This window comes from Lonchura striata, chromosome 28 (assembly GCF_046129695.1).
Source record: "Lonchura striata isolate bLonStr1 chromosome 28, bLonStr1.mat, whole genome shotgun sequence".
NCBI classification, from domain to species: domain Eukaryota; kingdom Metazoa; phylum Chordata; class Aves; order Passeriformes; family Estrildidae; genus Lonchura; species Lonchura striata.
The window spans coordinates 7,367,870-7,392,802 of record NC_134630.1 but is presented as its reverse complement, the minus strand read 5'-3'; the positions used below and the strand labels follow the sequence as shown (position 1 = coordinate 7,392,802).

Sequence of the window (24,933 nt, the reverse complement as noted above, 5' to 3'; positions counted from 1 at the left end):
CTGGGGAGGATCCAGGACCAGTCCCACCAGTCTGGGGAGGGTCTAGGGCTGATCCCACCAGTCTGGGGAGGGTCCAGGGCCAGTCCCACCAGGCCGGACAGCACCCAGAGGTGCCAGCTGCTCTCCCAGCCCCTCACACCGCAGGCAGGGCTGAGGCTGGGGACAGGGCAGGGACACAGCTGGGGACACCCCGGGGTGGCAGGGCCCAGGGGCTCTGAGCAGCCCGGCTGTCCCTGCAGGAGCTGGAGGCCCGGAACGCGGAGCTGGAGCGGCGCCTGCAGCTGGCGGAGCAGAGCCTGGCAGAGAGCCTGGCAGACAGGGAGAAGGTGCAGCACGAGGTGGCCAAGGTGGCCGAGATGATGGATGTGAAGGTCTTCGAGCTCAGCGAGCTCCGGCAGGGCCTGGCCAAGCTGCTGGAGAGCAACTGAGCAGCACCGAGCCCCTTGGAGCGGGGCAGCTGTGCTGGGCCAGGACCACCGAGAGACCCCGGGCACCACCGAGAGCTCCCGTGGGCACCAAGAGCTCGTGTGGGCACTGAGAGCTCCTGTGGGCACCACCGAGAGCTCCTGTGGGCACCAAGAGCTCATGTGGGCACCACTGAGAGCTCCTGTGGGCACTGAGAGCTCCTGTGGGCACCACCAAGAGATCCTGTGGGCACCACCGAGAACTCCCATGGGCACCAAGAGCTCCTGTGGGCATCACCAAGACATCCTGTGGGCACCACTGAGAGCTCCTGTGGGCACTGAGAGTTCCTGTGGGAACCACCAAGAGATCCTGTGGGCACCACCGAGAGCTCCCGTGGGCATTGAGAGCTCCTGTGGGTACTGAGAGCACCTGAACCCCCAGATCCTCTCCAGGGAGCACTTGAACCCCCAAACCCTCTCCCTGGAGCACCTGAGCTCCCAAATCTTCTCCATGGAGCACCTGAGGCCCTGAACCTCTCCATGCAGCACCTGAACCCCCAAATCTTTCTCCATGGAGAACCTGAACCCCAAACCCTCTCCATGGAGAACCTGAACCCCAAACCCTCTCCCTGGAGCACCCCAAGTCCCAGCCAGGCTCCCTGGCCCTGCTCTGGCCGTGCCAGCCCTGGTGCCACACTGTGCCCCGAGATTTTTACATTTTCTAAGGGGACGGGGCCGAGCCTCGGCCGGGGGATTTTTTCTGTAGTTTTTATTTTTTAGGAAACCACTTGGCCTTTTGCAGATCAGCTGCTGCTCCCTCCCAGCTGGGGAGGAAGGACGAGTTCTTCCTCTTCCTCTTGCCCAGTGCTGGGTGTTCCCAGCAGGATCCTGGAGCATCCCAGGGGAGCAGAGCTGGAGCTCCCAGTGTCCTTCCCGGAGGAAAATCTGCATTTTCACAGCGTGCTGGGATTGAAAAACCGAGCTGGGCACGAATCTGGCAACTGGGAGGGTGAATCTGGCAACTGGGACATCCCTCAGGGCCACCGAGCTGCTGGGCTGGCAACTCTGCCGGCCTCGGGGGGGCTGAGGTTAATTGCAATTAAATGGAGCAAATCACAGCCGCTCTTGGGGGGGTTTTGGCTTCTTTTTTTGGTCCCTTTTATGGTGGGGAGTGTCCCCGGGGGTGTGGCAGCCCAGTTCTCACCAGCCTGCGGAGGCTGTTAGCCCAGGAGCTGCGAGGATGAGATTGTAATTAAATCACGCTGCTAATGAGGAGCTGGGTGAGCTGAGCCTCAGAGCTGCTGCAGGATCAGCTGCAGGATCACTGCACCGTCTTGGCTGCAGGATCAGCTGCAGGATCACTGCACCGTCTTGGCTGCAGGATCACTGCAGGATCACTGCAGGACCTGTGCTGCAGGATCACTGCAGGAACAGCTGCAGGATCACTGCAGGATCAGCTGCAGGATCACTGCAGGATCAGCTGCAGGATCACTGCAGGATCAGCTGCAGGACTTGGGCTGCAGGATCGGCTGCAGGATCACTGCAGGATCACTGCAGGACCTGTGCTGCAGGATCACTGCAGGAACAGCTGCAGGATCAGCTGCAGGATCAGCTGCAGGACCTGTGCTGCAGGATCACTTTAGGATCAGCTGCAGGATCACTTTAGGATCAGCTGCAGGATCTGGGCTGCAGGATCAACTGCAGGACTTGGGCTGCAGGATCACTGCAGGATCAGCTGCAGGATCAACTGCAGGACTTGGGCTGCAGGATCACTGCAGGAACAGCTGCAGGATCAGCTGTTAAGCTGCCCGAGGTTATTTTTGGAGCAGCGATGCTCGGTTTACACTCGGCAGCACAGGGCACTGGCCGTGCTGTGGCACCCCCAGACGCACAAAATCTGCTTTGGCACCTCCCAAAATCACCTCAAAATCCCCCAAGAAACATCCAGGATGAATCCCTGAGGGACAGCTCTCAGGGAATTTAGGGCTGGGCTCAGGCTGCCTGAGGGATAAAACACCCAAAATGCTCAATTCTCACCCAAACCCCATTTTATCCCCAGAACTCCCCCAACAATTCCAACATCCAGGCATTTGTGGCAACAAAGTCCCCCCAGACCGTGCCAGGCGATTCCCAGGGAACTCCGGATTCTCCAGGAGAGGCACCCAGCTCAGCAGGAATGGGGGAAGCCCTTCCCGGGGAGGAATTCCTGGAGATTCCCGGAGTGTTCCTTCTCCCCAGCAGGGATTCGTTCCCCCGTCCCAGCGCTCAGTCCCGATTTTCCTGCGGCAGCAGCAATTCCAGGGCAGTTCCAGTCACTGCTCCTGCTCCTGCTGCTGCTCCCTGTCCATCCTCCTCCTCCTCCTCTCCGCCCCTCGCTGCCGTTTCCTGCTCAGCCGCAGCTGCCGCCGCCGCCTCTCCAGGCTCTGCCGCGCCTTCTCCCGGCACTCCCGGTTCCGGCGGCGGATCCCGGCCAGCTCCGCCCGCCCGCGGGCCGCGCGCTCCGGGTCCTGCGGGGACACCGGGATGGGACACCGGGGCACGGGATGGGACATGGGGACACCGGGATGGGACACCGGGGCACGGGATGGGACACGGGGATGGGACACGGAACACGGGGATGGGACATGGGGACACCGGGATGGGACACAGAACATGGGGATGGGACACGGGGACACCGGGATGGGACACCGGGGCACGGGATGGGACACCGGGATGGGACACTGGGGCACAGGGATGGGACACGGGGACACTGGGATGGGACACGGGACACCGGGATGGGACACGGGGACACCGGGATGGGACATGGGGACACTGGGATGGGACATGGGACACGGGATGGGACACCGGGACACCGGGATGGGACACCAGGGCACGGGGATGGGACACGGGACACGGGGATGGGACACTGGGACACCGGGATGGGACACCGGGACGGGACACGGGACACGGGGATGGGACACCGGGACACCGGGATGGGACACGGAACACGGGGATGGGACATGGGGACACCGGGATGGGACATGGGACACGGGGATGGGACATGGGGACACCGGGATGGGACACCGGGGCATGGGATGGGACATGGGGACACCGGGATGGAACACAAGACACGGGGATGGGACATGGGGACACCGGGATGGGACATGGGGATGGGACACAGCCAGGGGATGGGACACCGGGATGGGACACGGGACACGGGGATGGGACACCGGGACACCGGGATGGGACATGGGGACACTGGGATGGGACATGGAACATGGGGATGGGACATGGGGACACCGGGATGGGACACGGGATGGGGACACTAGGATGGGACATGGAACACGGGATGGGACATGGGGACACCGGGATGGGACACGGAACACGGGATGGGACATGGGGACACCGGGATGGGACACGGGATGGGGACACCGGGATGGGACACGGAACACGGGATGGGACATGGGGACACCGGGATGGGATACGGGGATGGGACACGGCCAGGGGATGGGACACTGGGATGGGACACAGGGGTGGCGACACTGGGGATAGCCCGGGGATGGGACACTGGGATGGGGACACAGCCAGGGGATGGGGACACTAGGGACAGCCCCAGGGGCTGGGGACATTGGGGACACGGCCAGGGATGGGGACACAGGGATGGGGACAGGATGGGGACAGGCCAGGGATGGGGACAGGACGGGGTACGGGACATTGGGGACAGGCCCAGGACGTTGGGGACAGGACACTGGGGACACCCCCAGGACACTGGGGACACCCCCGGGACACTGGGGACACCCCCGGGACAATGGGGACACCCCCGGGACAATGGGGACACCCCTAGGACACTGGGGACACCCCGAGGACACTGGGGACACCCCCAGGACACTGGGGACACCCCGAGGACACTGGGGACACCCCCAGGACAATGGGGACACCCCCAGGATACTGGGGACACCCCCAGGATACTGGGGACACCCCTAGGACACTGGGGACACCCCCAGGATGTTGGGGACACCCCCAGGACAAGCCCTGCCCTTTCCCAGGTGCCCACGACTGAGGAGGCTCCAAAACCCCTTCTCCATTTTCTCCAGAGCATTTTTAACATCCCAATACTTGTTCCATTTAATCTCATAACACTGAATAGATTTAACAATATTTCCAATTTTTAACAGCATAATATTCAATATTATGCTGTTAAAAATCTAAATCTTTTAATATAACATTGTTTAATATTTCTTTTAGGATTATTTTAAATAAACCTTCCCCACTCAGAAGGGGAGTGAGCCCATAGGGAGGGAAAGCTTTAATTTCCCTTTTCCTTTTCATTTCCCTTTTCCTTTTCATTTCCTTTCCCTTTCCCACATTTTTCCAGCTCAGAGCAGATCAGAAAGCTGCAGCTCTCACCTTCCCTTCCAGGATCAGCTGTTTCCTTTTATTGATTTCTTTCTTCTCATCAAAATCCGCCCCCTCCAGCTCCTGGCAGAGAGGGAAGAGCAGAGCGGTGAGGAAAGGGCAGAGCAGAGCCACAAAGCTCAGCCCTCAGCAGCAAAAACCCCTGAAAAACTGTGAAAACCCCAGAAAATTCTGAAAAAACTGTGAAAAAAACAGAAAAATCCCCCAAAACCAGTGAGAAAAGCAGAAAATGCCCCAAACCCCATGAGAAAAGCACAAAATGCTCCAAAAACTGTGAAAAAAACAGAAAAACACAAAACCCTGTGAAAAAAATTGGAAAAGCCCTGAAAAAAAAATGTGGAAAAAACAGAAAAAACAGTGAAAAAAACAAAAAAAGCCCTGAAAAACTGTGGGAAAACGCTGAAAAACTGTAAAAAAAACCCTCTGAAAACCTGTGAAAAAACCAGAAACCCCACAAAAAACCTGTGAAAAAAGCAGAAACCCCCCAAAAGCTGTGAAAAAAGCAGAACCCCCCACTCACAATCTCACACTCCCTCCTGGTGACGCTGACTTGGGTCAGGATCTGCAGCACCTCCTGCTCCTGCACGGGGAACTCCTGCAGCTGCAGCTCTGGGGACACAGGGGGTCACAGATCCCAAAATTAGGGTCAGAAATCCCAAAATCAGGGTCAGAAATCCCAAACTCATGGTCACAGATCCCAAAATCTGGGTCACAGATCTCAAACTCAGGGTCACAGATCCCAAATCCTGCATGAATCCCAAATCCTGCATGGGGAACTCCTGCAGCTGCAGCTCTGGGGCACAGGGGGTCACAAATCCCAAAATCAGGGTCACAGATCCCAAAATCAGGGTCAGAAATCCCAAATTCAGGGTCACAGATCCCAAATCCAGCTGCAGCTCTGAAGCAGAGGGACACAAAGGGCCTTTCACAAAGAGAAGGTGAAGATTGGAATAAGGAATGTGAAAACCTGAAAAGTGGAATAGGGAATGTGAACCTGAAACTTGGAATAGGGAATCTGAAGAGTGGAATAGGGAACAGGGATCCTGAAACTTGGAATAGGGAATGTGAACCTGAAATATGGAATAGGGAATGTGATCCTGAAACTTGGAATAGGGAATGTGAACCTGAAGATTGGAATAGGGAATATGAACCTGAAATATGGAATAGGGAATTTGAAGAGTGGAACATGGAATAGGGAATGTGAACCTGAAACTTGGAATAGGGAATGTGATCCTGAAATATGGAATAGGGAATGTGAACTTGAAACTTGGAATAGGGAATGTGAACCTGAAGACTGGAACAGGAAATCTGATCCTGAAACATGGAACAGGGAAGGTGAACCTGAAATATGGAATAGGGAAGATGAACCTGAAGACTGGAATTGGAATAGGGATCCTGAAGACTGGAATAGGGAACCTGAAGACTGGAATTGGAATAGGGATCCTGAAGACTGGAATAGGGAATCTGAAAAGTGGAACATGGAACAGGGAACGTGAACCTGAAATATGGAACAGGGAATCTGAAGAGTGGAACATGGGACAGGGAATGTGAACCTGAAATAGGAAATCTGAAGATTGGAACAGGGAATGTGAACCTGAAGACTGGACAGGGAATCTGGACCGGGCTTTTTGGAGCAGCTGCTTTCACAGGGGAGAGCTCCACACAATTCCTGCTCCATAAAACCCAGCAGGAGCACCGGCAGGGATCCCAGCTCGGGGATTCAGCTGCTCCTGCTCCTCCCCGAGCCCCGGGCAGGGGAAGGAGCCCGGCCCCACTCACTGATCTCCTCCTCGATGGCGTGCACCAGGTGGATGTCGTACTGCGTCACCAGCGTCAGGGCCAGGCCCTTCCGCCCTGGAAAGGGGGAAAACAGGGATTGGGCCGTGCTGGCAGGCAGAGAGGGATGGATCCCAACCCCTCCATCCCCAGCAGCCACGCTGGCTGCTGCGGGAGCTCCTCTGCCTCTGAAAACCCCATTAACGATCCCATTAACGATCCCGTTAACGATCCCGTTCAGACCAGATCCGCCCTCAGGCATCCCAGGGCAGGATCCCAGAGATCCCAGAGATCCCAGGGATGGGGAGGGTGCTGCTGGGACACCGGGGGCCCCTCCAGGGGCTGTCACCCCTCAGGGCTCACCCGCGCGCGCCGTCCGCCCCACACGGTGGATGTAGATCCTGGGCAGCCCCGGGGTGTTGTGGTTGATGACGACCTGCACTGCAGGGATGTCCAAACCTCTGCCATGGGGGGGAAAAACAGCTGAAATGTCATAGAATTACAAAATGCCAGCACGGTTTGGGGTGGGAGGGACCTTAAAACACGTTTAGTGCTTGCCTCGGGTAAGGGCACTTCCACTATGCCAGGGATCTGTTTAATTCCTGCTTTCCCTAAAAGCCCCCCAAGTTCTTAGGGATAAAGTGGCTTGTTGGAGGATTTCTTGGCTGATTGGAGGGTAAATTCCTTCCTCACAGAGTTCAGCAATTCCCCAATTCCTTCCTCAGAGTTCATTTCCCCAATTCCTTCCCTCAGAGCTCAGCAATTCCCTGTCCCCTCAGAGCTCAGCAATTCCCTGTCCCCTCAGAGCTCAGCACTTCCCCAATTCCTTTCTAAGAGCTCAGCAATTCCCCAATTCCTCAGAGCTCAACAATTCCCCAATTCCTCAGAGCTCAACAATTCCCCAACTCCTTCCTCAGAGCTCAGCAATTCCCCAATTCCTCAGAGCTCGGCAATTCCCAAATTCCTTCCTCAGAGCTCAGCAATTCCAATCCCAATTTCTCCCTCAGAGCTCAACAATTCAAATTCCTCAGAGCTCAACAATTCCCCAATTTCTCCCTCAGAGCTCAACAATTCCAATTCCTCAGAGCTCAACACTTCCCTGTCCCCCTGGAGCTGCTCCCAGCCCCAGGAGCCCCTCAGGAAGCTCCAAGCCCAAATCCCAGCTCAGACAGCCTGGGACGAGCCTGTCCCACCCAAATCTGGGGGATTTTAGGCTCAGCTCCTGCTGAGCTCAGCCTAAACTGGTTCTGGGAACAAACCCAGGCATGAGAGCTTTGGTTTCACCTGGCAGCCACGTCGGTGGCAATGAGGATCTTGAAGATGCTGGACTTGAACTTGGCCAAAGCTGCGAATCTCTGTTTCTGGGAGGGGAAAATTCCAGGTGAGGGCTGTGGGATGCAGCTGGGAGCAGCCCCTGGCAGGGCCCTGCACCCCTCACCTGCTTCATCATGGAGTGCAGAGCCACAGAAGGGAAGCTGAATTTCCTCAGCATCATGTTCAGCACCTGGCAGTCCCTGGAAGGGAGGAAAAAACCAAGGAAAATCCTCAGGATGCACCGAGGGAATGGATCAGGACACAGCTGGGACAGGCAGGGACTGTCCAACCGTGCCAGGGTGCTCCAGCGTGGCCTGGGACAATTCCAGGGGTGGGAAAACTGGGACAAGTGCAGGGACACCTCCTGTTTCTGTCTTTAATTCCTCAAATCCTCACTTTTCACCTCATTCATGACATCTCCCACAACCCCAGGGTGCTCCAGAATGGCCTGGGACAATTCCTGGGGTGAGACAGGCAGGGACACTCCCCATTTCTGTCTTTAATTCCCAAAATCCTTATTTTTCTCCTCATTCATGACACCTCTCATTATCCCAGGGTGCTCCATCGTGGCCTGGGACAATTCCTGGAGTGGAAAAACTGGGACAATTGCAGGGACACCTCCCATTTCTGTGCGTAATTCCCAAAATCCTCATTTTTCCCATCCTTTATGACACCTCCCACAACCCCAGCGTGGCCTGGGCCAATTCCAGGGGTGGGAAAACCGTGCCAATTCCAGGGAGGAGGAGGAGGAGGCCCCTCACTTGCAGGTTTTGGTGAAGATGATGATGGCCCAGTCCTCGTGCTGGTCCTGGAAGCTCTGCACCAGGTGCACCAGGTAGGCGTCCTTGAGTGCCTCAGGCACCAGCAGGTACCGCTGCTCCAGCCCCTCCACCGTCCTCACCCTGCAGGGAACGGGGAAAAATGGGAATCCCGGGATCCCCGAGGCTGGAAGAGCCCCCCCAGGATCATCCCCAAGGATGGAAGAGCCCCCCAGGATCATCCCCGAGGCTGGAAGAGCCCCCCAGGAATTCTCTAGCCCTTTCCCAGGAATTCTCCAGCCCCCTCAGGAACTGTCCAGCCCTTTCCCATGGATTCTCCAGCCCCCTCAGGAATTCTTCAGTCCCCTCAGGAATTCTGCAGCCCTTTCCCAGGAATTCTCCAGCCCTTTCCCAGGGATTCTCCAGCCCCTCCCTGCCCTTCTCCTGACACCCCACAGGGCCGGGCGGTGCCTCAGCAGCGCCGGCACGGGGAGAGGCAGGAACAGGATCCCGAAGCCGGGGAAATCTGGGAATTCCGGGAATTCCCGGCACTCACGGGGCCGTGGCCTCCCAGAAGAAGGGGCTGTTGGCGGCCAGGGCCCGCAGCTGGCCCAGCGTGGCCGTCAGGGTGGCACTGAACAGCAGCGTCTGGCGGCGCGCGGGCACCGCGCCCAGGATCAGCTCCAGGTCGGCGCTGAAATCCGCGCTGCCCTGCTCCAGCAGCCGGTCCGCCTCGTCCAGCACCTGGCACGGCGGGCACGGGGAGAGCGGGGAGAGCGGCAGTGGGCACGGGGAAACACGGGGAGAGCGGCAGTGGGCACGGGGAAACACGGGGAGAGCGGGAATGGGCACGGGGAAACACGGGGAGAGCGGGAATGGGCACGGGGAAACACGGGGAGAGTAGCAGTGGGCACGGGGAAACAAGGGGAGAGCGGCAGTGGGCACGGGGAAACACGGGGAGAGCGGCAGTGGGCACGGGGAAACACGGGGAGAGCGGCAGTGGGCACGGGGAGAATGGGAATGGGCACGGGGAAACACGGGGAATGTACCCAAGGAACCCCAGGGAGAGCAGCAGTGGGCACGGGGAAACACGGGGACAGCGGGAATGGGCACGGGGAGAGCGGGAATGGACACGGGGAGAGCGGCAGTGGGCACAGGGAAACACGGGGAGAGTGGGAGTGGGCACGGGGAGAATGGGAATGGGCACGGGGAAACATTGGGAGAGTGGGAGTGGGCACGGGGAGAATGGGAATGGGCACGGGGAAACATTGGGAGAGTGGGAGTGGGCACGGGGAGAATGGGAATGGGCACGGGGAAACATTGGGAGAGTGGGAGTGGGCACGGGGAGAGTGGCAGTGGGCACGGGGAAACACGGGGAGAGTAGGAATGGGCATGGGGAAACACGGGGAGAGCGGGAATGGGCACGGGGAGAATGGGAATGGGCACGGGGAAACATTGGGAGAGTGGGAGTGGGCACGGGGAAACATTGGGAGAGTGGGAGTGGGCACGGGGAGAGCGGCAGTGGGCACAGGGAAACACGGGGAGAGCGGGAATGGGCACGGGGAAACACGGGGAATGTGCCCAAGGAACCCCAGGGAGAGTGGCAGTGGGCACGGGGAAACATGGGGAGAGTAGGAATGGGCATGGGGAAACACGGGGAGAGCGGGAATGGGCACGGGGAGAGCGGGAATGGGCACGGGGAATGTGCCCAAGGAACCCCGGGGAGAGAGGCAGTGGGCACGGGAAGAGTGGGAATGGGCCCAGGGAATCACAGGGAGAACTGGGAATGGGCCTGAGGAATGTGCCCGGGGAGAGCAGGAATAGGCCCAGGAAATGTGCCCGGGGAGTGTGCCCAGGGAGAGCAGGAATGGGCCCAGGGAATCACAGGGAGAGCCGGGAACGGGCCCAAGGAATGTGCCCGGGGAAACCGAGGGAATATGCCTGGGGAAACCCTGGGAATGTGCCCGGGGAATGTGCCCAGGGAGAGCCAGGAATGGGCCCAGGGAATCACAGGGAACCTCAGGGAATGTGCCCAGGGAGAGGCAGGAATGTGCCCGGGGAACATGCCTGGGGAACCCACAGGAGACCTGGGATGTGCCCAGGGAGAGCCTGGAACGTGCCTGGGGAAACCCAGGGAGACCTGGGAATGTGCCTGGGGAATGTGCCCAGAGAAACCCTCAGGATTCCCGGGAACCCCCAGGGACGTTGGAAACCCCTCAGGATTCCCGGGGAGCCCGGGGCCGGGGGGAAGCTCACCAGGACCTTGACCTTGGCCAGGCTGAAGGTGCTGCTGCTGCGCAGGTGGTCGGCGAGGCGCCCGGGCGTGGCGATCACCACGTGCGGCCGGCGGGCCAGCGCCAGAGCCTGGGCCACCATGTCTGCGGGACACGGCGCGGGCTGGGAACGGGGCTGGAACACTGGGAACGGGGCTGGAACACTGGGAACACTGGAATGGGGCTGGGAGAACTGGGAACGGGGCTGGGAACGGGACTGGGAACACTGGAATGGGGCTGGGAACACTGGGAACGGGGCTGGGAATGGGGCTGGAACACTGGGAACGGGGCTGGGAACACTGGGAACGGGGCTGGGAACGGGGCTGGAACACTGGGAACACTGGGAACGGGGCTGGAACACTGGGAACACTGGGAACGGGGCTGGGAACACTGGGAACGGGGCTGGGAACGGGGCTGGAACACTGGGAACACTGGAATGGGGCTGGAACACTGGGAACGGGGCTGGGAACGGGGCTGGAACACTGGGAACGGGGCTGGGAATGGGGCTGGAACACTGGGAACACTGGGAACACTGGAATGGGGCTGGGAGAACTGGGAAGACTGGGAGCGGGGCTGGGAACGGGGCTGGGAGAACTGGGAGTGGGGCTGGGAATGGGGCTGGGAGAACTGGGAACGGGGCTGGGAACGGGACTAGAACACTGGGAACATTGGAATAGGGCTGGGAACGGGGCTGGGAACGGGGCTGGGAACGGGGCTGGGAGAACTGGGAACGGGACTGGAAACACTGGGAACGGTGCTGGGAACACTGGGAGCGGGGCTGGGAACACTGGGAGCGGGGCTGGGAACACTGGGAACGGGGCCGGGAACACTGGGAACGGGGCCGGGAATGGGACTGGGAACGCTGGGAACGGGGCTGGGAACACAGCAGGGCTGGGAATGGGACTGGGAATACCGGGAATAAGGCTGGGTATATGGGGAATGGGACCAGGAAACCTGAGAATGGGGACACTGGGAACACTGGGAGCATTAGGAATGGCACTGGGAGCACCAGGATCACTGGGAACGGGGCTGGGAGCACCGGGAATGGGGCTGGGGGCACTGGGAGCACCAGGAGCACCGGGAACAGGGCCGGGGGCACCGGGAACAGGGCCGGGAGCACCGGGGGCACCGGGAAGGTGCCCGGCCAGGCCCCGCGGTCACTCACCGAGGCCGCCCACCACCACGCAGTCCTTGAGGCCCAGGGGTTTGCCCAGCACCCGGAACTGCTCGGCGATCTGGTAGGCCAGCTCCCTGCGGGGCGGCGAGGCTCAGCCCACCCGGGGCTCCCCCGGTTCCCCCGGGGCTCCCCCAGAGCTCTCCGGGAATCCCCCGGTTCCCCCAGAGCTCACCTTGGTTCCCCTGGGGCTCCTCTGGAGCTCTCCCCGGTTCCCCGGAGCTCCCCCCAATTCCCCCCCGGTTCCCCCGGGGCTCTCCCAGAGCTCCCCCCAGTTCCCCGGTTCTCCCTGAGCTCCCCCGGTTCTCCCCCCTGGCTCCCCGGTTCTCCCCCGGTTCCTCCCCGGTGCCCGGTACCGGGTGGGGGTGAGCACGAGGCAGAAGATGCCGTAGGGATCCTCGGAGAGGAGCTGCAGCACCGGCAGCACGAACGCCGCCGTCTTCCCGCTGCCGGTCTGCGCGCAGCCCAGGCAGTCCCGGCCTGCGGGAACAGGAACTGGGATGGGAACGGGAACCGGGAATGGGAACGGGGATAGGAACGGGAACCGGGAACGGGGATGGGAACGGGGATGGGAACCGGGAACGGGAAATGGGAACGGGGATGGGAACCGGGAATGGGAACGGGGATGGGAACGGGAAATGGGGAATGGGAACGGGAAAGGAACCGGGAATGGGGAACGGGAACCGGGAACGGGAACCGGGGCTGGCTCGGGACCCTTCCCGGGGAAGGACCGGGGCCCGCCCCCGGCCGTTCCCGGTTGCGGGGCGCCCCGCGGCGCTCACCCTGCAGCACGGCCGGGATGCAGGCGGCCTGCACGGGCGTGGGCCGGAGCAGCCCCAGCTGCCGCGCCTGCTCCGCCAGCCACGGCGCCAGCCCGAGCGCCCGGAACGCCGCCATGCCGCCCCGCCCGCGCGCCGCGATGGCGTCACGGCCGCGCCGCCCGCTCATTGGCCGCCCCGCCCTAACCCCGCCCACAGCGCGTCGCTCTGATGACGTTTCGCCTCCTCGCGTTGCGATTGGCGGTTTCCATGGAGACGGCGGCTCCCGGCGGCCCCCGCGGCGCGGCCGCTTCCGGGGACGTGGCCGGGGCGATGGCGGCGACGGCGGCGGCGGAGCCGGACGAGCTCTTCGACCTCCGCAACAACTTCTACATCGGCGCCTACCAGGCTGCCATCAACGAGGCGCAGCGGGCCAAGGTCTGCACGGCGAGCGGGGCTGCCCGGAGCTCCCTGAGGGGCGCGCGGCCCGGCGGGGATTGGCGGGCCCGGGAGCGGCTGTGTGGGGCTGGGTTTGTGTGGGGCGGGTTTGTGTGGGGCGGGTTTGTGGGGTGGGTCTGTGTGGGGTGAGTCTGTGGGGTGGGTTTCTGTGGGATTGGGTTCGTGTGGGGTGGGTCTGTGTGGGGCTGGGTCTGTGTGGGGTGAGATTTTGGGGCTGGGTTTGTGTGGGTTGGGTTCTGTGGGGTGGGCTTTACAGGACAGGTTTCTGTGGGGTTGGTTTAATGGGGCTGTTGCTGTGGGGTGGGTTTGTATGGGGTGGATTTTATGGGGCGGGTTCCTGTGGGCTCTCGCTGTGGGGCGGGCTCTGTGGGGCAGGTTCTATGGGGCAGATTCCTGTGGGGCAGATTTCTATGGGGCAGGCTCTGCGGGGTGGGTTCTATGGGGCAGGTTCCTGTGGGGTCTGGTTTTGGGGCAGACTCTGTGGGGTGGGTTCTATGGGGCAGGTTTCTATGGGGTGGGCTCTGTGGGGTGGGTTCCATGGGCTCTGCGCTCCCGGTCCCACCGCTGCTCTCTGCAGCCCCGCAGCCCCGAGCAGGCCCTGCAGCGTGACGTGTTCCTGTTCCGGGCCTACATCGCCCAGGTGAGGGGCTGGGCCGGCGGGGAAGGGGTTAAACCCGCCCGGGACAGCCACAGCCCCCGGGAATCCCTGCCCGAATCCCACCAGGGAATCCCTGCCCGAATCCCACCAGGGAATCCCTGCCCGAATCCCACTGGGAATCCCTTCTCAATCCCACCGGGAATCCCTGCCCAAATCCCACCAGGGAATCCCTGCCCGAATCCCACCCGGAATCCCTGCCCGAATCCCACCCGGAATCCCTTCCCAAATCCCACCAGGAATCCCTTCCCAAATCCAACGGGAATCCCTGCCCAAATCCCACCCGGAATCTCTGCCCGAATCCCACCTGGGAATCCCTTCCCAAATCCCACCCACAGCCCCTTCCCAGTATAAATGCATTCCCTGGGTCCTGGGATTCCATCCCAAATCCATTCCCTGGGTCCTGGAATTCCATCCCAAATCCATTCCCTGGGTCCTGGAATTCCATCCCAATCCCAAATCCATTTCCATCTGTGCCCTGGGGTCCCTATCCCTGCAGATCCCTGAGAGTTCTGCTCAGATTTAACCTCCTTTCTCTTCCTGCTTTTCCCTTCTTTTCCTTTCTTTTCCTTCTTTTTTTTTCCTTATTTTTCTTCTTTTCTTTTCCTACTTTTCCTTCTTTTCTTTTCCTACTTTTCTTTGTTTTCTTCCCTGCTTTTCCTTCTTTTCTTTTCCTACTTTTCTTTGTTTTCTTCCCTGCTTTTCCTTCTTTTCTTTTCCTACTTTTCCTTCTTTTCTTTTCCTGCTTTCCCATTTCTCCTTTCCCGTTTCCCCACTCCCTTTCCCATTTCCCTGCTCCCTTTCCCTGCTCCCTTTCCCGTTTCCCATTTCTCCTTTCCCGTTTCCCCACTCCCTTTCCCTGCTCCCTTTCCCCATTTCTCCTTTCCCGTTTCCTCACTCCCTTTCCCTGCTCCCTTTCCCGTTTCCCATTTCTCCTTTCCCATTTCCCTACTCCCTTTTCCATTTCCCATTTCTCCTTTCCCGTTTCCCTGCTCCCTTTCCCGTTTCCCATTTCTCCTTTCCCGTTTCCCATTTCTCCTCTCCCGTTTTCCTACTCCCTTTTCCATTTCCCATTTCTCCTTTCCCGTTTCCCATTTCTCCTTTCCCATTTCCCATTTCTCCTTTCCCGTTTCCCTACTCCCTTTTCCATTTCCCATTTCTCCTTTCCCGTTTCCCCGCTCCCTTCCCGTCGCTGCGGTGCAGAGGAAGTTCGGCGTGGTGCTGGAGGAGCTGCAGGGCAGCTGCAGCCCCGAGCTGCAGGCAGTCAGGATGTTGGCTCAGTTCCTGGCCAGCGAGAGCCAGAGGTGAGGCCGGGCCCTGGGGCAGCTCAATTCCCTCTCTCCAGGAGCCTTTGGGAAGGAGAGGCTTTGGAGATCATCCCGGGACACCCTCGGGTGCTCAGGCTGCTCCAGCCTGGCCCTGGGCACGTCCGGGGATGGAGCAGCCTCAGCTTCTCCTGCTTTATCCTCTTTCCTCCCCGTTTTCTCCCCTGTTTTATCCCATTTCCCCCCTTCTATTTTCTCCCTCTCCTATTTTCTACCCTTTCTGTTTTCTTCCCCCGTTTTCTCTCCCATTTTATCCCTTTTCCCCTCTTCTGTTTTCCCCCATTTTCTCCCCCGTTATCCTGCATTTTCTCACCCATTTCATCCCCATTTTCTCCCTCCCTTTTCTTCCCCCATTTTCCCCGCCATTTTCTCCTATTCCCCCCTCCCACTTTCTCACCCACTTTGTCCCCATTTTCTCCCCCATTTTCTCTGCCATTTTCTCCCCCATTTTGTCCCTGTTTTCCCCCATTTTCTCCCCCATTTCTCCCCCGTTTTCTCCCCCGTTTTCCCCTATTTTCTCCCCCAAATTTCTCCCCCTTTTCCTCCCCCTTTTTCTCCCCCTTTTTCTCCCCCATTTTGTCCCTGTTTTCCCCCATTTTCTCCCCCATTTTGTCCCTGTTTTCCCCCATTCTCTCCCCCATTTTCTCCCCCGTCCCACCCCCAGGGACGCCATCGTGGCCGAGCTGGACAAGAAGATGGCCAAGAGCGTGGAGGTGGCCAACTGCACCTTCCTGCTGCTGGCAGCCTCCATCTACCTGCACGACCAGAACCCCGAGGCTGCGCTGCGGGCCCTGCACCAGGGGGACAGCCTGGAGTGGTGAGGGACCCCGGGAACGGGGTCACAGACCCCCAGGAACGGGTCACACCTCCCCCAAAAATGGGGTTACAAACCCCCCAAAAACGGGGCCACATAACCCCCAAAAACGGGGCCACAAACCCCCAAAAACGGGGCCACAAACCCCCAAAAAATGGGGCCACAAACCCCCAGGAATGGGGTCACATCTCCCCCAGGAACAGGGTCACATCTCCCCCAAAAATGGGGCCACAAACCCCCAAAACTAGGGTCAGAAACCCCCAAAAATGGGGCCACAAACCCCCAAAAACAGGGCCACATACCCCCCCAAAAACGGGGCCACATACCCCCCCAAAAACGGGGCCACATACCCCCCCAAAAATGGGATCACACCTCCCCCAGGAATGGGGTCACATCTCCCCCAGGAACAGGGTCACATCTCCCCCAAAAATGGGGCCACAAGCCCCCAGGAACAGGGTCACATCTCCCCCAAAAATGGGGCCACATACCCCCCAAAAATGGGGCCACATACCCCCCAAAAATGGGGTTACAAACCCCCAAAAATGGGGTTACAAACCCCCAAAAAAGGGGCCACAAATCCCCAAAAATGGGGGTTTGGGGTGGGGAGGGACCCTCAGTACAGTCCCGGGTGGCTTTGGGGTCAGTCCCGGGTGGCTTTGGGGTCAGTCCCGGGTGGCTCAGAGCCCTGTGCAGCCGTTCCTGGAATTCCAGCCGTTGGGAATTCCCGGGATCTGCCGGGCTCCGAGTGCAGCGGCTCCGCTCTCTGCCCCTGCAGCCTGGCCATGACCGTGCAGATCCTGCTGAAACTCGACAGGCTCGACCTGGCCAGGTGGGATTGGCCCTTCCCTTTCCCTTTTTCCTTTTTCCCTTTTTTCTTTCCCTTTTTCCTTTCCCTTTTTCCTTTCTATTTCCCTTTTCCTTTTACCTTTCCCTTTTTCCCCTTTTCCTTTCCCCTTTCCTCTTTTTCCCATTCCCTTTTCCTTTCCCATTCCCTTTTCCATTTCCCTTTTCCCTTTCCCTTTTTCCTTTTCCTCTTCTCCCCTTTTCCCCTTTTTCCTTTTTCCCTTTTTCCCTTTTTCCCTTTTTCCCTTTTCCTTTTTCCCCTTTTACTTTTCCCTTTCCCCTTTCCTTTCTTCCTTCTCCTTTTCTTTCTCCTTCTCCTTCCCCTTTTCTTTCCCCTTTTCCTTCCCCTTTTCCAAGAATCAAACCAGGCCTCACCTGGTGAAATAAAACACAGAAAACTCAAGGTGAAAGCCCCCAGATTTTTTTGTTTTGTTTTGTTTTGGGCTGAAATCCCTTTTCCTTTGTGATTCCCACTTTTCCTGCAGGAAGGAGCTGAAGAAGATGCAGGAGCAGGACGAGGACGCGACGCTGACCCAGCTGGCCACAGCCTGGGTGAACCTGGCCTTGGTGGGCACCCTCTGCCAGGAGGAGCCAGATGGTCCCAAAACACCCCAAAAAAAAACCCAAAACACCCCCAAACACCCCCAAAACACCCCAGGGAGCTGCTCTGCTGCCCCAGGACTTCAGGACACAAAATGTCCTTGGAGCTGTTTGGGAGTGAGGCAGAACTGCTGAGTTTGGGAAGCAGGAGGGATGAAAAGAAACTCCTCAAATTCCTGGGATCCAGGGGCACACAGCCTGGGGATCCTTTAAATGAATTCCTCAAATTCCTGGGATCCAGGGGCACACAGCCTGGGGATCCTTTAAATGAATTCCTCAAATTCCTGGGATCCAGGGGCACACAGCCTGGGGATCCTTTAAATGAATTCCTCAAATTCCTGGGATCCAGGGGCACACAGCCTGGGGATCCTTTAAATGAATTCCTCAAATTCCTGGGATCCAGGGGCACACAGCCTGGGGATCCTTTAAATGAATTCCTCAAATTCCTGGGATCCAGGGGCACACAGCCTGGGGATCCTTTAAATGAATTCCTCAAATTCCTGGGATCCAGGGGCACACAGCCTGGGGATCCTTTAAATGAATTCCTCAAATTCCTGGGATCCAGGGGCACACAGCCTGGGGATCCTTTAAATGAATTCCTCAAATTCCTGGGATCCAGGGGCACACAGCCTGGGGATCCTTTAAATGAATTCCTCAAATTCCTGGGATCCAGGGCACACAGCCTGGGGATCCTTTAAATGAATTCCCAATCAGGAATTAACCAGCCCAGGCATGACCATGAGGGTGTGAATTGGGAATTCCCATGATCGTGTGGCTGGAAATCAGGAATTCCCAGCCCAGGAATGGCTGTCAGTCAGGAATTCCCAGGCTGTAAATTAGGAATTCCCAGCCCAGGGATGAATGTAAATGCCCATGACCCTGAAAATGTAGATCACGCATTCCCAGCCCAGGAAGGGCTGTCAATCAGGAATTCCCAGGCTGTAAATCAGGAATTCCCATGCCCCCCGGGCTGTCAATCAGGAATTCCCAGGCTGTCAATCAGGAATCCGGAGGCTGTAAATCAGGAATTCCCATGCCCCCCCGGGATGTAAATCAGGAATTCCCAGGCTGTCAATCGGCAATTCCCATGCCCCCCGGGATGTCAATCAGGAATTCCCAGGCTGTCAATTGGGAATTCCCAGGCCGTCAATCGGGAATTCCCAGGCCGTCAATCGGGAATTCCCAGGCCGTCAATCAGGAATTCCCAGCCTGTCAATCGGGAATTCCCGGGATGTCAATCAGGAATTCCCAGCCTGTCAATCGGGAGTTCCCGGGATGTCAATCAGGAATTCCCAGGCTGTCAATCGGGAATTCCCAGGGTGTCAATTGGGAATTCCCAGCCCGGGAATGGGGAATTCCCAGCCCGTCAATGGGGAATTCCCAGGCCGTCAATCAGGAATTCCCAGGGTGTCAATGGGGAATTCCCAGCCCGTCAATGGGGAATTCCCAGGGTGTCAATGGGGAATTCCCAGCCCGTCAATGGGGAATTCCCAGCCCGGGAATGGGGAATTCCCAGGGTGTCAATCGGGAATTCCCAGCCCGGGAATGGGGAATTCCCAGGGTGTCAATCGGGAATTCCCAGCCCGTCAATCAGGAATTCCCAGCCCGGGAGCGTCCCTCAGTGAGGAATCCCTCCCGCAGGGCGGCGAGAAGCTGCAGGACGCCTTCTACACGTTCCAGGAGCTGGCGGAGCGCGGCTGCCCCTCGCTGCTGCTGCTCAACGGGCAGGCGGCCGCCGCCATGGGCCAGGGCCGCTGGGACGAGGCCGAGGGGCTGCTGCACGAGGCGCTCGACAAGGTACCCCGAGTCCACAGGGACCCCCGAATCAGCAGGGACACCCCGAGTTCACAGGGACACCCCGAATTTACAGGGACACCCCGAATCCACAGGGACCCCCGAATCCACAGGGACACCCCGATCCGCAGGGACACCACGAATCCACAGGGACCCCCGAATCCGCAGGGACACCCCGAGTTCACAGGGACACCCCGAATCCACAGGGACACCCCAAATTCCACAGGAACACCCTGAGTTCACAGCTCGACAAGGTACCCCGAATTCCACAGGGACACCCCGAGTTCACAGGGACACCCCGAGTTCACAGCTTGACAAGGTACCCGAGTTCACAGGGACATCCTGAATTCACACAGGGACACCCCGAATTTACAGCTGGACAAGGTACCCCAATTCCACAGGGACACCCCGAATCCACAGGGACACCCTGAATTCCACAGGGACACCCCGAATTCACACAGGGACACCCCGAGTTCACAGGGACACCCCGAGTTCACAGCTTGACAAGGTACCCCTAATCCACAGGGACACCCTGAATTCCACAGGGACACCCCGAATTTACAGCTGGACAAGGTACCCCAATTCTACAGGGACACCCCGAGTTCACAGGGACACCCCGAATTCCACAGGGACACCCCGAATTCACACAGGGACACCCCGAATTTCCAGGGACACCCCGAATTCACACAGGGACACCCCGAATTTCCAGGGACACCCAGAATTCACAGCTCAACAAGGTACCCAAATTCACAGGGACACCCCAGATTCACACAAGGACACCCCAAATTCCACAGCTTGACAAAGTACCCAAATTTACAGCTGGACACCCCAAATTCACAGAAGAGACACCCCGAATTCACAGCTGGATAAGGTACCCCGATCGCAGGGACACCCCAAACCCCACAGGGGCACCCCAAATTCCCAGGAGTTTTCCTTCTCAAATCCACAGCAGTGACAGTTTATGGATCCACCTCGCTGTGCTTGGGATTGCAGAGTGGTATATTAAATTATATTAAGTTTTATTGTGCTTTGTTATTTTATTTTATTTTATTTGACATTTCATTTCACGTTTTATTTTATTTTATTTTATTTCTTTTGCTGGTTCCCAGGACAGTGGGCACCCTGAGACCCTGCTGAACCTGGTGGTGCTGTCCCAGCACCTGGGCAAGGCCCCGGAGGTGAGCGGGGTCCTGGGGGCAGGGATGGGGAAATGGGCTCATTTTGGGGGAAATGGGATAATTTTGGGGTTAAATGGGATAATTTTGGGGTTAAATGGGATAATTTTGGGGATGAACAGGCTCATTTTAGGAATGGGGAGCTCACAGCCCCAGGGAGCTCTTGGGAATTGCCCTTTCCCATGGAATTGGATGATCCTGAAGGTCCCAACCCAAACCATTCCAGAATTCCACATTATTGAGAAAAAACCTGGACACAAAAAGCCTTTAGAGCTCTAAGTCCTGCTCTTCCTGATTTTATTTCATTTTTAACTTGGAACCACCACTGAAAGTTGATTTTAAAGTGTTCTATTTTTTTATTCCAAGTGTGTGCATGGCTCCTACTGGTTTGAACTGGGACAGTGAGAAAAATCAGGATTTTAGGTGTAAAAAACAAAAACACATTTAGGTGGGATTTACTCCACTCTGCCACCTCCAAATTGAGTTTTTTTTGGTCCCCCCCAGGTCACCAATCGTTACCTGTCCCAGCTGAAAGATGCTCACAAAAACCATCCCTTCATCAAGGAGTACCAGGCCAAGGTAGGGAATGGGAGAAAACAGAAATAATAACCAAAATAAATCAAATAAATGGAATTTCCCCCCATTCTGATGGAGCCAGGGGGTTCCTTACAAACAAATCCCAAGGGAGCAGCTCCATCTCCTTCAGGTTTTCCAACCTTTTTGGGAATCCCAAAATCTGCCTGAGATGCAGATTTTTAATCCAGGTGGAAATTTGTGCTGAAAACAGGAAAAGAAAAACCCAAAAAAACTGGGAGAGGGAATTTGGGGAGAGGGGAAGGGAAAAGCAGCAAATGACAAAAAAGGGATAAATTGGGTTTGCTGCTGGAATTAATTGAGTTTTAGGGAGCTGATTGTGGTGTGTTCTGCTAGAGGAGAGGTGATACATGTAAATTTGAGGAGGATTGATTGATAATGATTCATTATTGATTAATAAATGAATTTATAATTAATTTAATACATTTATTTTTGGCTGTGGTTGCAGGAGAACGACTTTGACCGCCTGGCCCAGCAATATGCACTGAGTGCCTGAGCCCTGGGCAGGGAAAATCCCTGGAACCCAAAAAATCCCTCTGGAATGGGGAAAATCCCCCTGGAACAGGGAAAATCCCTCTGGAACCCAAAAAATCCCTCTGGAATGGGGAAAATCCCCCTGGAACAGGGAAAATCCCTCTGGAACCCAAAAAATCCCTCTGGAACCCAAAAAATCCCTGTGGAATGGGGAAAATCCCTCTGGAACAGGGAAAATCCCTCTGGAACAGGGAAAATCCCCCTGGAACCCAAAAAATCCCTCTGGAATGGGGAAAATCCCCCTGGAACAGGGAAAATCCCCCTGGAACCCAAAAAATCCCTTTGGAATGGGGAAAATCCCTCTGGAACAGGGAAAATCCCCCTGGAACCCAAAAAATCCCTCTGGAATGGGGAAAATCCCTCTGGAACAGGGAAAATCCCCCTGGGACCCAAAAAATCCCTCTGGAACCTGTGGGATCCCCCGAATTTGGGGTTAAATTTTGGGCTTCAAGCCCCTCCTGAGGCCTGAACCATTCCCAAGCAATGGAATTCGTTCCTGGATCTCCCAGCCCTGGAATTTCTGGGATTGCAGCCCTGGGGGAAGGTGAAACTCCAACATCTCCACGGATCCATCCCAAATTCCCAAATTCCGCAGCACCTTCCAGCCCTTCTGCTGATTCTTTTTGGGATAAAAATCCCTGGTGAGAGGGAAAACCCCAAAACAGTAATGAATAAATTAAAAAAAAATAAAATAAAATAAAATAAAAATAAAAATACTCGTCCTGTAATAGGCTCGGGCTGAGTCTGGTGTCCCCCCTGCAGTGTCCTCGTCACCAATCCCTGCTGGGTCCAACCTGGATTTTTAGGATTTAGGATTTTTAGGATTTATTCCCCATGGAATTTCCCCCAATCCCTGCTGGGTCCAACCTGGACTTTAGGATTCAGGATTTTTAGCATTTAGGATTTATTCCCCATGGAATTTCCCCCAATCCCTGCTGGGTCCAGCCTGGATTTTTAGGATTTAGGATTTTTAGGATTTATTCCCCATGGAATTTCCCCCAATCCCTGCTGGGTCCAGCCTGGATTTTTAGGATTTAGGATTTTTAGGATTTATTCCCCATGGAATTTCCCCCAGTCCCTGCTGGGTCCAGCCTGGATTTTTAGGATTTTTAGGATTTATTCCCCATGGAATTTCCCCCAATCCCTGCTGGGTCCAACCTGGATTTTTAGGATTTAGGATTTAGGATTTTTAGGATTTATTCCCCATGGAATTTCCCCCAGTCCCTGCTGGGTCCAAGCTGGATTTTTAGAATTTAGGATTTTTAGGATTTATTCCCCATGGAATTTCCCCCAATCCCTGCTGGGTCCAGCCTGGATTTTTAGGATTTTTAGGATTTATTCCCCATGGAATTTCCCCCAATCCCTGCTGGGTCCAGCCTGGATTTTTAGGAATTACTGTGGCAGAAATCCCCATGGGAATTTCCCTCAATCCCTCCCAGATCCCATCTGGATTTTTGGGATTTTTCCCCCTCCCCACGGCTCCGTGCCCGAGTTTTGGGGTTTTCCCTGCGGTGCCCCGGCCCTGGTGGCACTGGAAGGTGGCACTGAGGGGTCCCTTTGTGCCACCTGGACGGGGACAGGGGGACACAGCAGTAAAATAAATGACATTTATGTCCTTTTTATTTTCTATTGATATCGGTTTATTTTCTATTTATATCAGTTTTATTTTAAATCAGTTTATAATATATAAATTAATATATGAATATATATATATTTCTATAGTATACAATATAATTTATATCAAGATAATAAAAATATTATATTTATATTGATATATAAGAAGCCCAAATTGGCACTTGAATCCCCTCCATTGGCAGCTGAGAACTCAAACTGGCACCCGAGACCCCAAATATTGGCGCCCAAGACCCCCAAACTGGCACCCGAGACCCCCAAATTCCCACCTGAATCCCCTCAATTGGCATCTGAGACCCCAAACTGGCACCTGAGACCCCCAGATTGGCACTTGAATCCCCCAAATTCCCACCCGAGACCCCCAAATTCGCACCCAAATCCCTTCCATTGCCATCTGAGAGCCCAAACTGCCATCCCAGACCCCCAAATTCCCATCCCAGACCCCCAATTCCCATCCCGGACCCCCAAATTCCCATCCCAGACCCCAAATTCCCATCCCGGACCCCCAATTCCCATCCCAGACTCCAAATTCCCATCCCAGACCCCCCAATTCCCATCCCAGACCCCCCAATTCCCATCCCAGACCCCCAATTCCCACCCCAGACCCCCAAATTCCCATCCCAGACCCCCCAAATTCCCATCCCAGACCCCCAAATTCCCATCCTGGACCCCCAAATTCCCATCCCAGACCACCAATTCCCATCCCAGACCCCCAAATTCCCATCCCAGACCCCCCAGTTCCCATCCCAGACCCCCCAAATTCCCAACCCAGACCCCCAAATCCCATCCTAGACCCCCCAAATCCCACCCCAGACCCCCCAAATTCCCATCCCAGACCCCCCAATTCCCATCCCAGACCCCCAATTCCCATCCCGGACCCCAAATTCCCATCCCAGACCCCCAAATTCCCACCCGAATCCCCCAAATTCCCACCTGAATCCCCTCAATTGGCGTCTGAGACCCCAAATTCCCATCCCAGACTCCAAATTCCCATCCCAGACCCCCAGTTCCCATCCCAGACTCCAATTTCCCATCCCAGACCCCCAAATTCCCATCCCAGACTCCAAATCCCACCCCAGACCCCCCAAATTCCCATCCCGGACCCCCAAATCCCCCCCGGGTGCCGCCGTTGGCAGCCGCGGCTCGGCGCCCTCTCACCGCCGGTGCCCCCCGCCGCCGCTGCCGAACTTGGGCTTCTCTTTCCTCTCTTTTCTCTCTTTTTCCCTCTTTTCTCTCTTTCCTCTCTTTTCTCTCCATTCTCTCTTTTCTTTTTCCTCTCTTTTCTCCCTTTTCTCTTTTTCCTCTCTTTTCTCTTTCCTCTTTTTTCTCTCTTTTCTCTCTTTTCCCTCTTTTATCTACTCTCTCTCTTTCCTCTCCTCTCTTTTCTCTCTTTCCTCTCTTTTCTCCTTTTTCTCTCTTTCCCCTCTTTTCTCTCTTTTCCCTATTTTCTCTCTTTTCCCTCTTTTCTCCCTTTTCTCTCTTCTCTCTCTTTTCTCTTTTCTCTCCATTCTCCCGTCTCTCCCTTTTCTCTCTTCCCCCCTTCTCTCCCTTTTCTCCCTTTCCATTCTCCCTTTTCTCCCTTCTCTCCCTTTTCTCTCTTTCCCCCCTTTCCTCCTTCTCTCCCTTCTCTCCCTCTCCATCCTCCCTTTTCTCCCT

General features: G+C 56.6%; 3 protein-coding genes across 4 annotated transcripts in view; 2 read left to right on the top strand and 1 right to left on the bottom strand.

Moving 5' to 3' along the window:
• The window catches only part of HOMER3 (homer scaffold protein 3), a 31,228-nt gene extending 29,703 nt beyond the window's left edge, over positions 1–1,525 (top strand). For both annotated transcript variants that reach the window (XM_077788866.1, XM_077788867.1), the window contains exon 10: positions 240–1,525. In XM_077788866.1, coding sequence (XP_077644992.1) covers positions 240–428 — 189 coding nt within the window. In that variant the 3' untranslated portion in view covers positions 429–1,525. The remainder of the gene's footprint in view (positions 1–239) is intronic.
• A 909-nt stretch (positions 1,526–2,434) lies between these two features.
• On the bottom strand, positions 2,435–13,042 carry DDX49 (DEAD-box helicase 49). The gene is made up of 13 exons (XM_077788741.1): positions 12,877–13,042; positions 12,451–12,574; positions 12,086–12,171; positions 10,904–11,025; positions 9,204–9,391; positions 8,651–8,791; positions 8,014–8,089; positions 7,860–7,936; positions 6,939–7,036; positions 6,579–6,653; positions 5,320–5,408; positions 4,791–4,862; positions 2,435–2,911 (listed from the first exon to the last, which is right to left on the bottom strand). The coding sequence occupies exons 1-13, from the start codon at positions 13,040–13,042 to the stop codon at positions 2,717–2,719; spliced, it is 1,509 nt and encodes a 502-aa protein (XP_077644867.1). The 3' UTR covers positions 2,435–2,716.
• A 115-nt stretch (positions 13,043–13,157) lies between these two features.
• Positions 13,158–22,373, top strand: COPE (coat protein complex I subunit epsilon). Its single transcript, XM_077788873.1, has 10 exons — positions 13,158–13,290; positions 13,889–13,951; positions 15,170–15,270; positions 15,956–16,108; positions 16,881–16,934; positions 17,434–17,515; positions 19,190–19,345; positions 20,452–20,520; positions 21,022–21,096; positions 21,560–22,373. Exons 1-10 carry the CDS (start codon positions 13,186–13,188, stop codon positions 21,605–21,607), a joined length of 906 nt encoding a protein of 301 aa, XP_077644999.1. The 5' UTR covers positions 13,158–13,185; the 3' UTR covers positions 21,608–22,373.
• The last annotated feature ends 2,560 nt before the right edge of the window (positions 22,374–24,933 follow it).

What these genes read in the sequence shown, in the direction of transcription:
- DDX49 (XM_077788741.1), bottom strand. Translation starts at nt 13,042, where the DNA reads ATGAGCGGGCGGCGCGGCCGTGACGCCATCGCGGCGCGCGGGCGGGGC. An exon ending in CATCCCGGCCGTGCTGCAGG is followed by an intron (nt 12,575 to 12,876) that starts GTGAGCGCCGCG and finishes CTGTTCCCGCAG; the next exon opens with GCCGGGACTGCCTGGGCTGC. An exon ending in CGTGGTGGTGGGCGGCCTCG is followed by an intron (nt 11,026 to 12,085) that starts GTGAGTGACCGC and finishes CGTGTCCCGCAG; the next exon opens with ACATGGTGGCCCAGGCTCTG.
- COPE (XM_077788873.1), top strand. Translation starts at nt 13,186, where the DNA reads ATGGCGGCGACGGCGGCGGCGGAGCCGGACGAGCTCTTCGACCTCCGC. An exon ending in ACGAGGCGCAGCGGGCCAAG is followed by an intron (nt 13,291 to 13,888) that starts GTCTGCACGGCG and finishes TGCTCTCTGCAG; the next exon opens with CCCCGCAGCCCCGAGCAGGC. An exon ending in CCTGGGTGAACCTGGCCTTG is followed by an intron (nt 17,516 to 19,189) that starts GTGGGCACCCTC and finishes TCCCTCCCGCAG; the next exon opens with GGCGGCGAGAAGCTGCAGGA.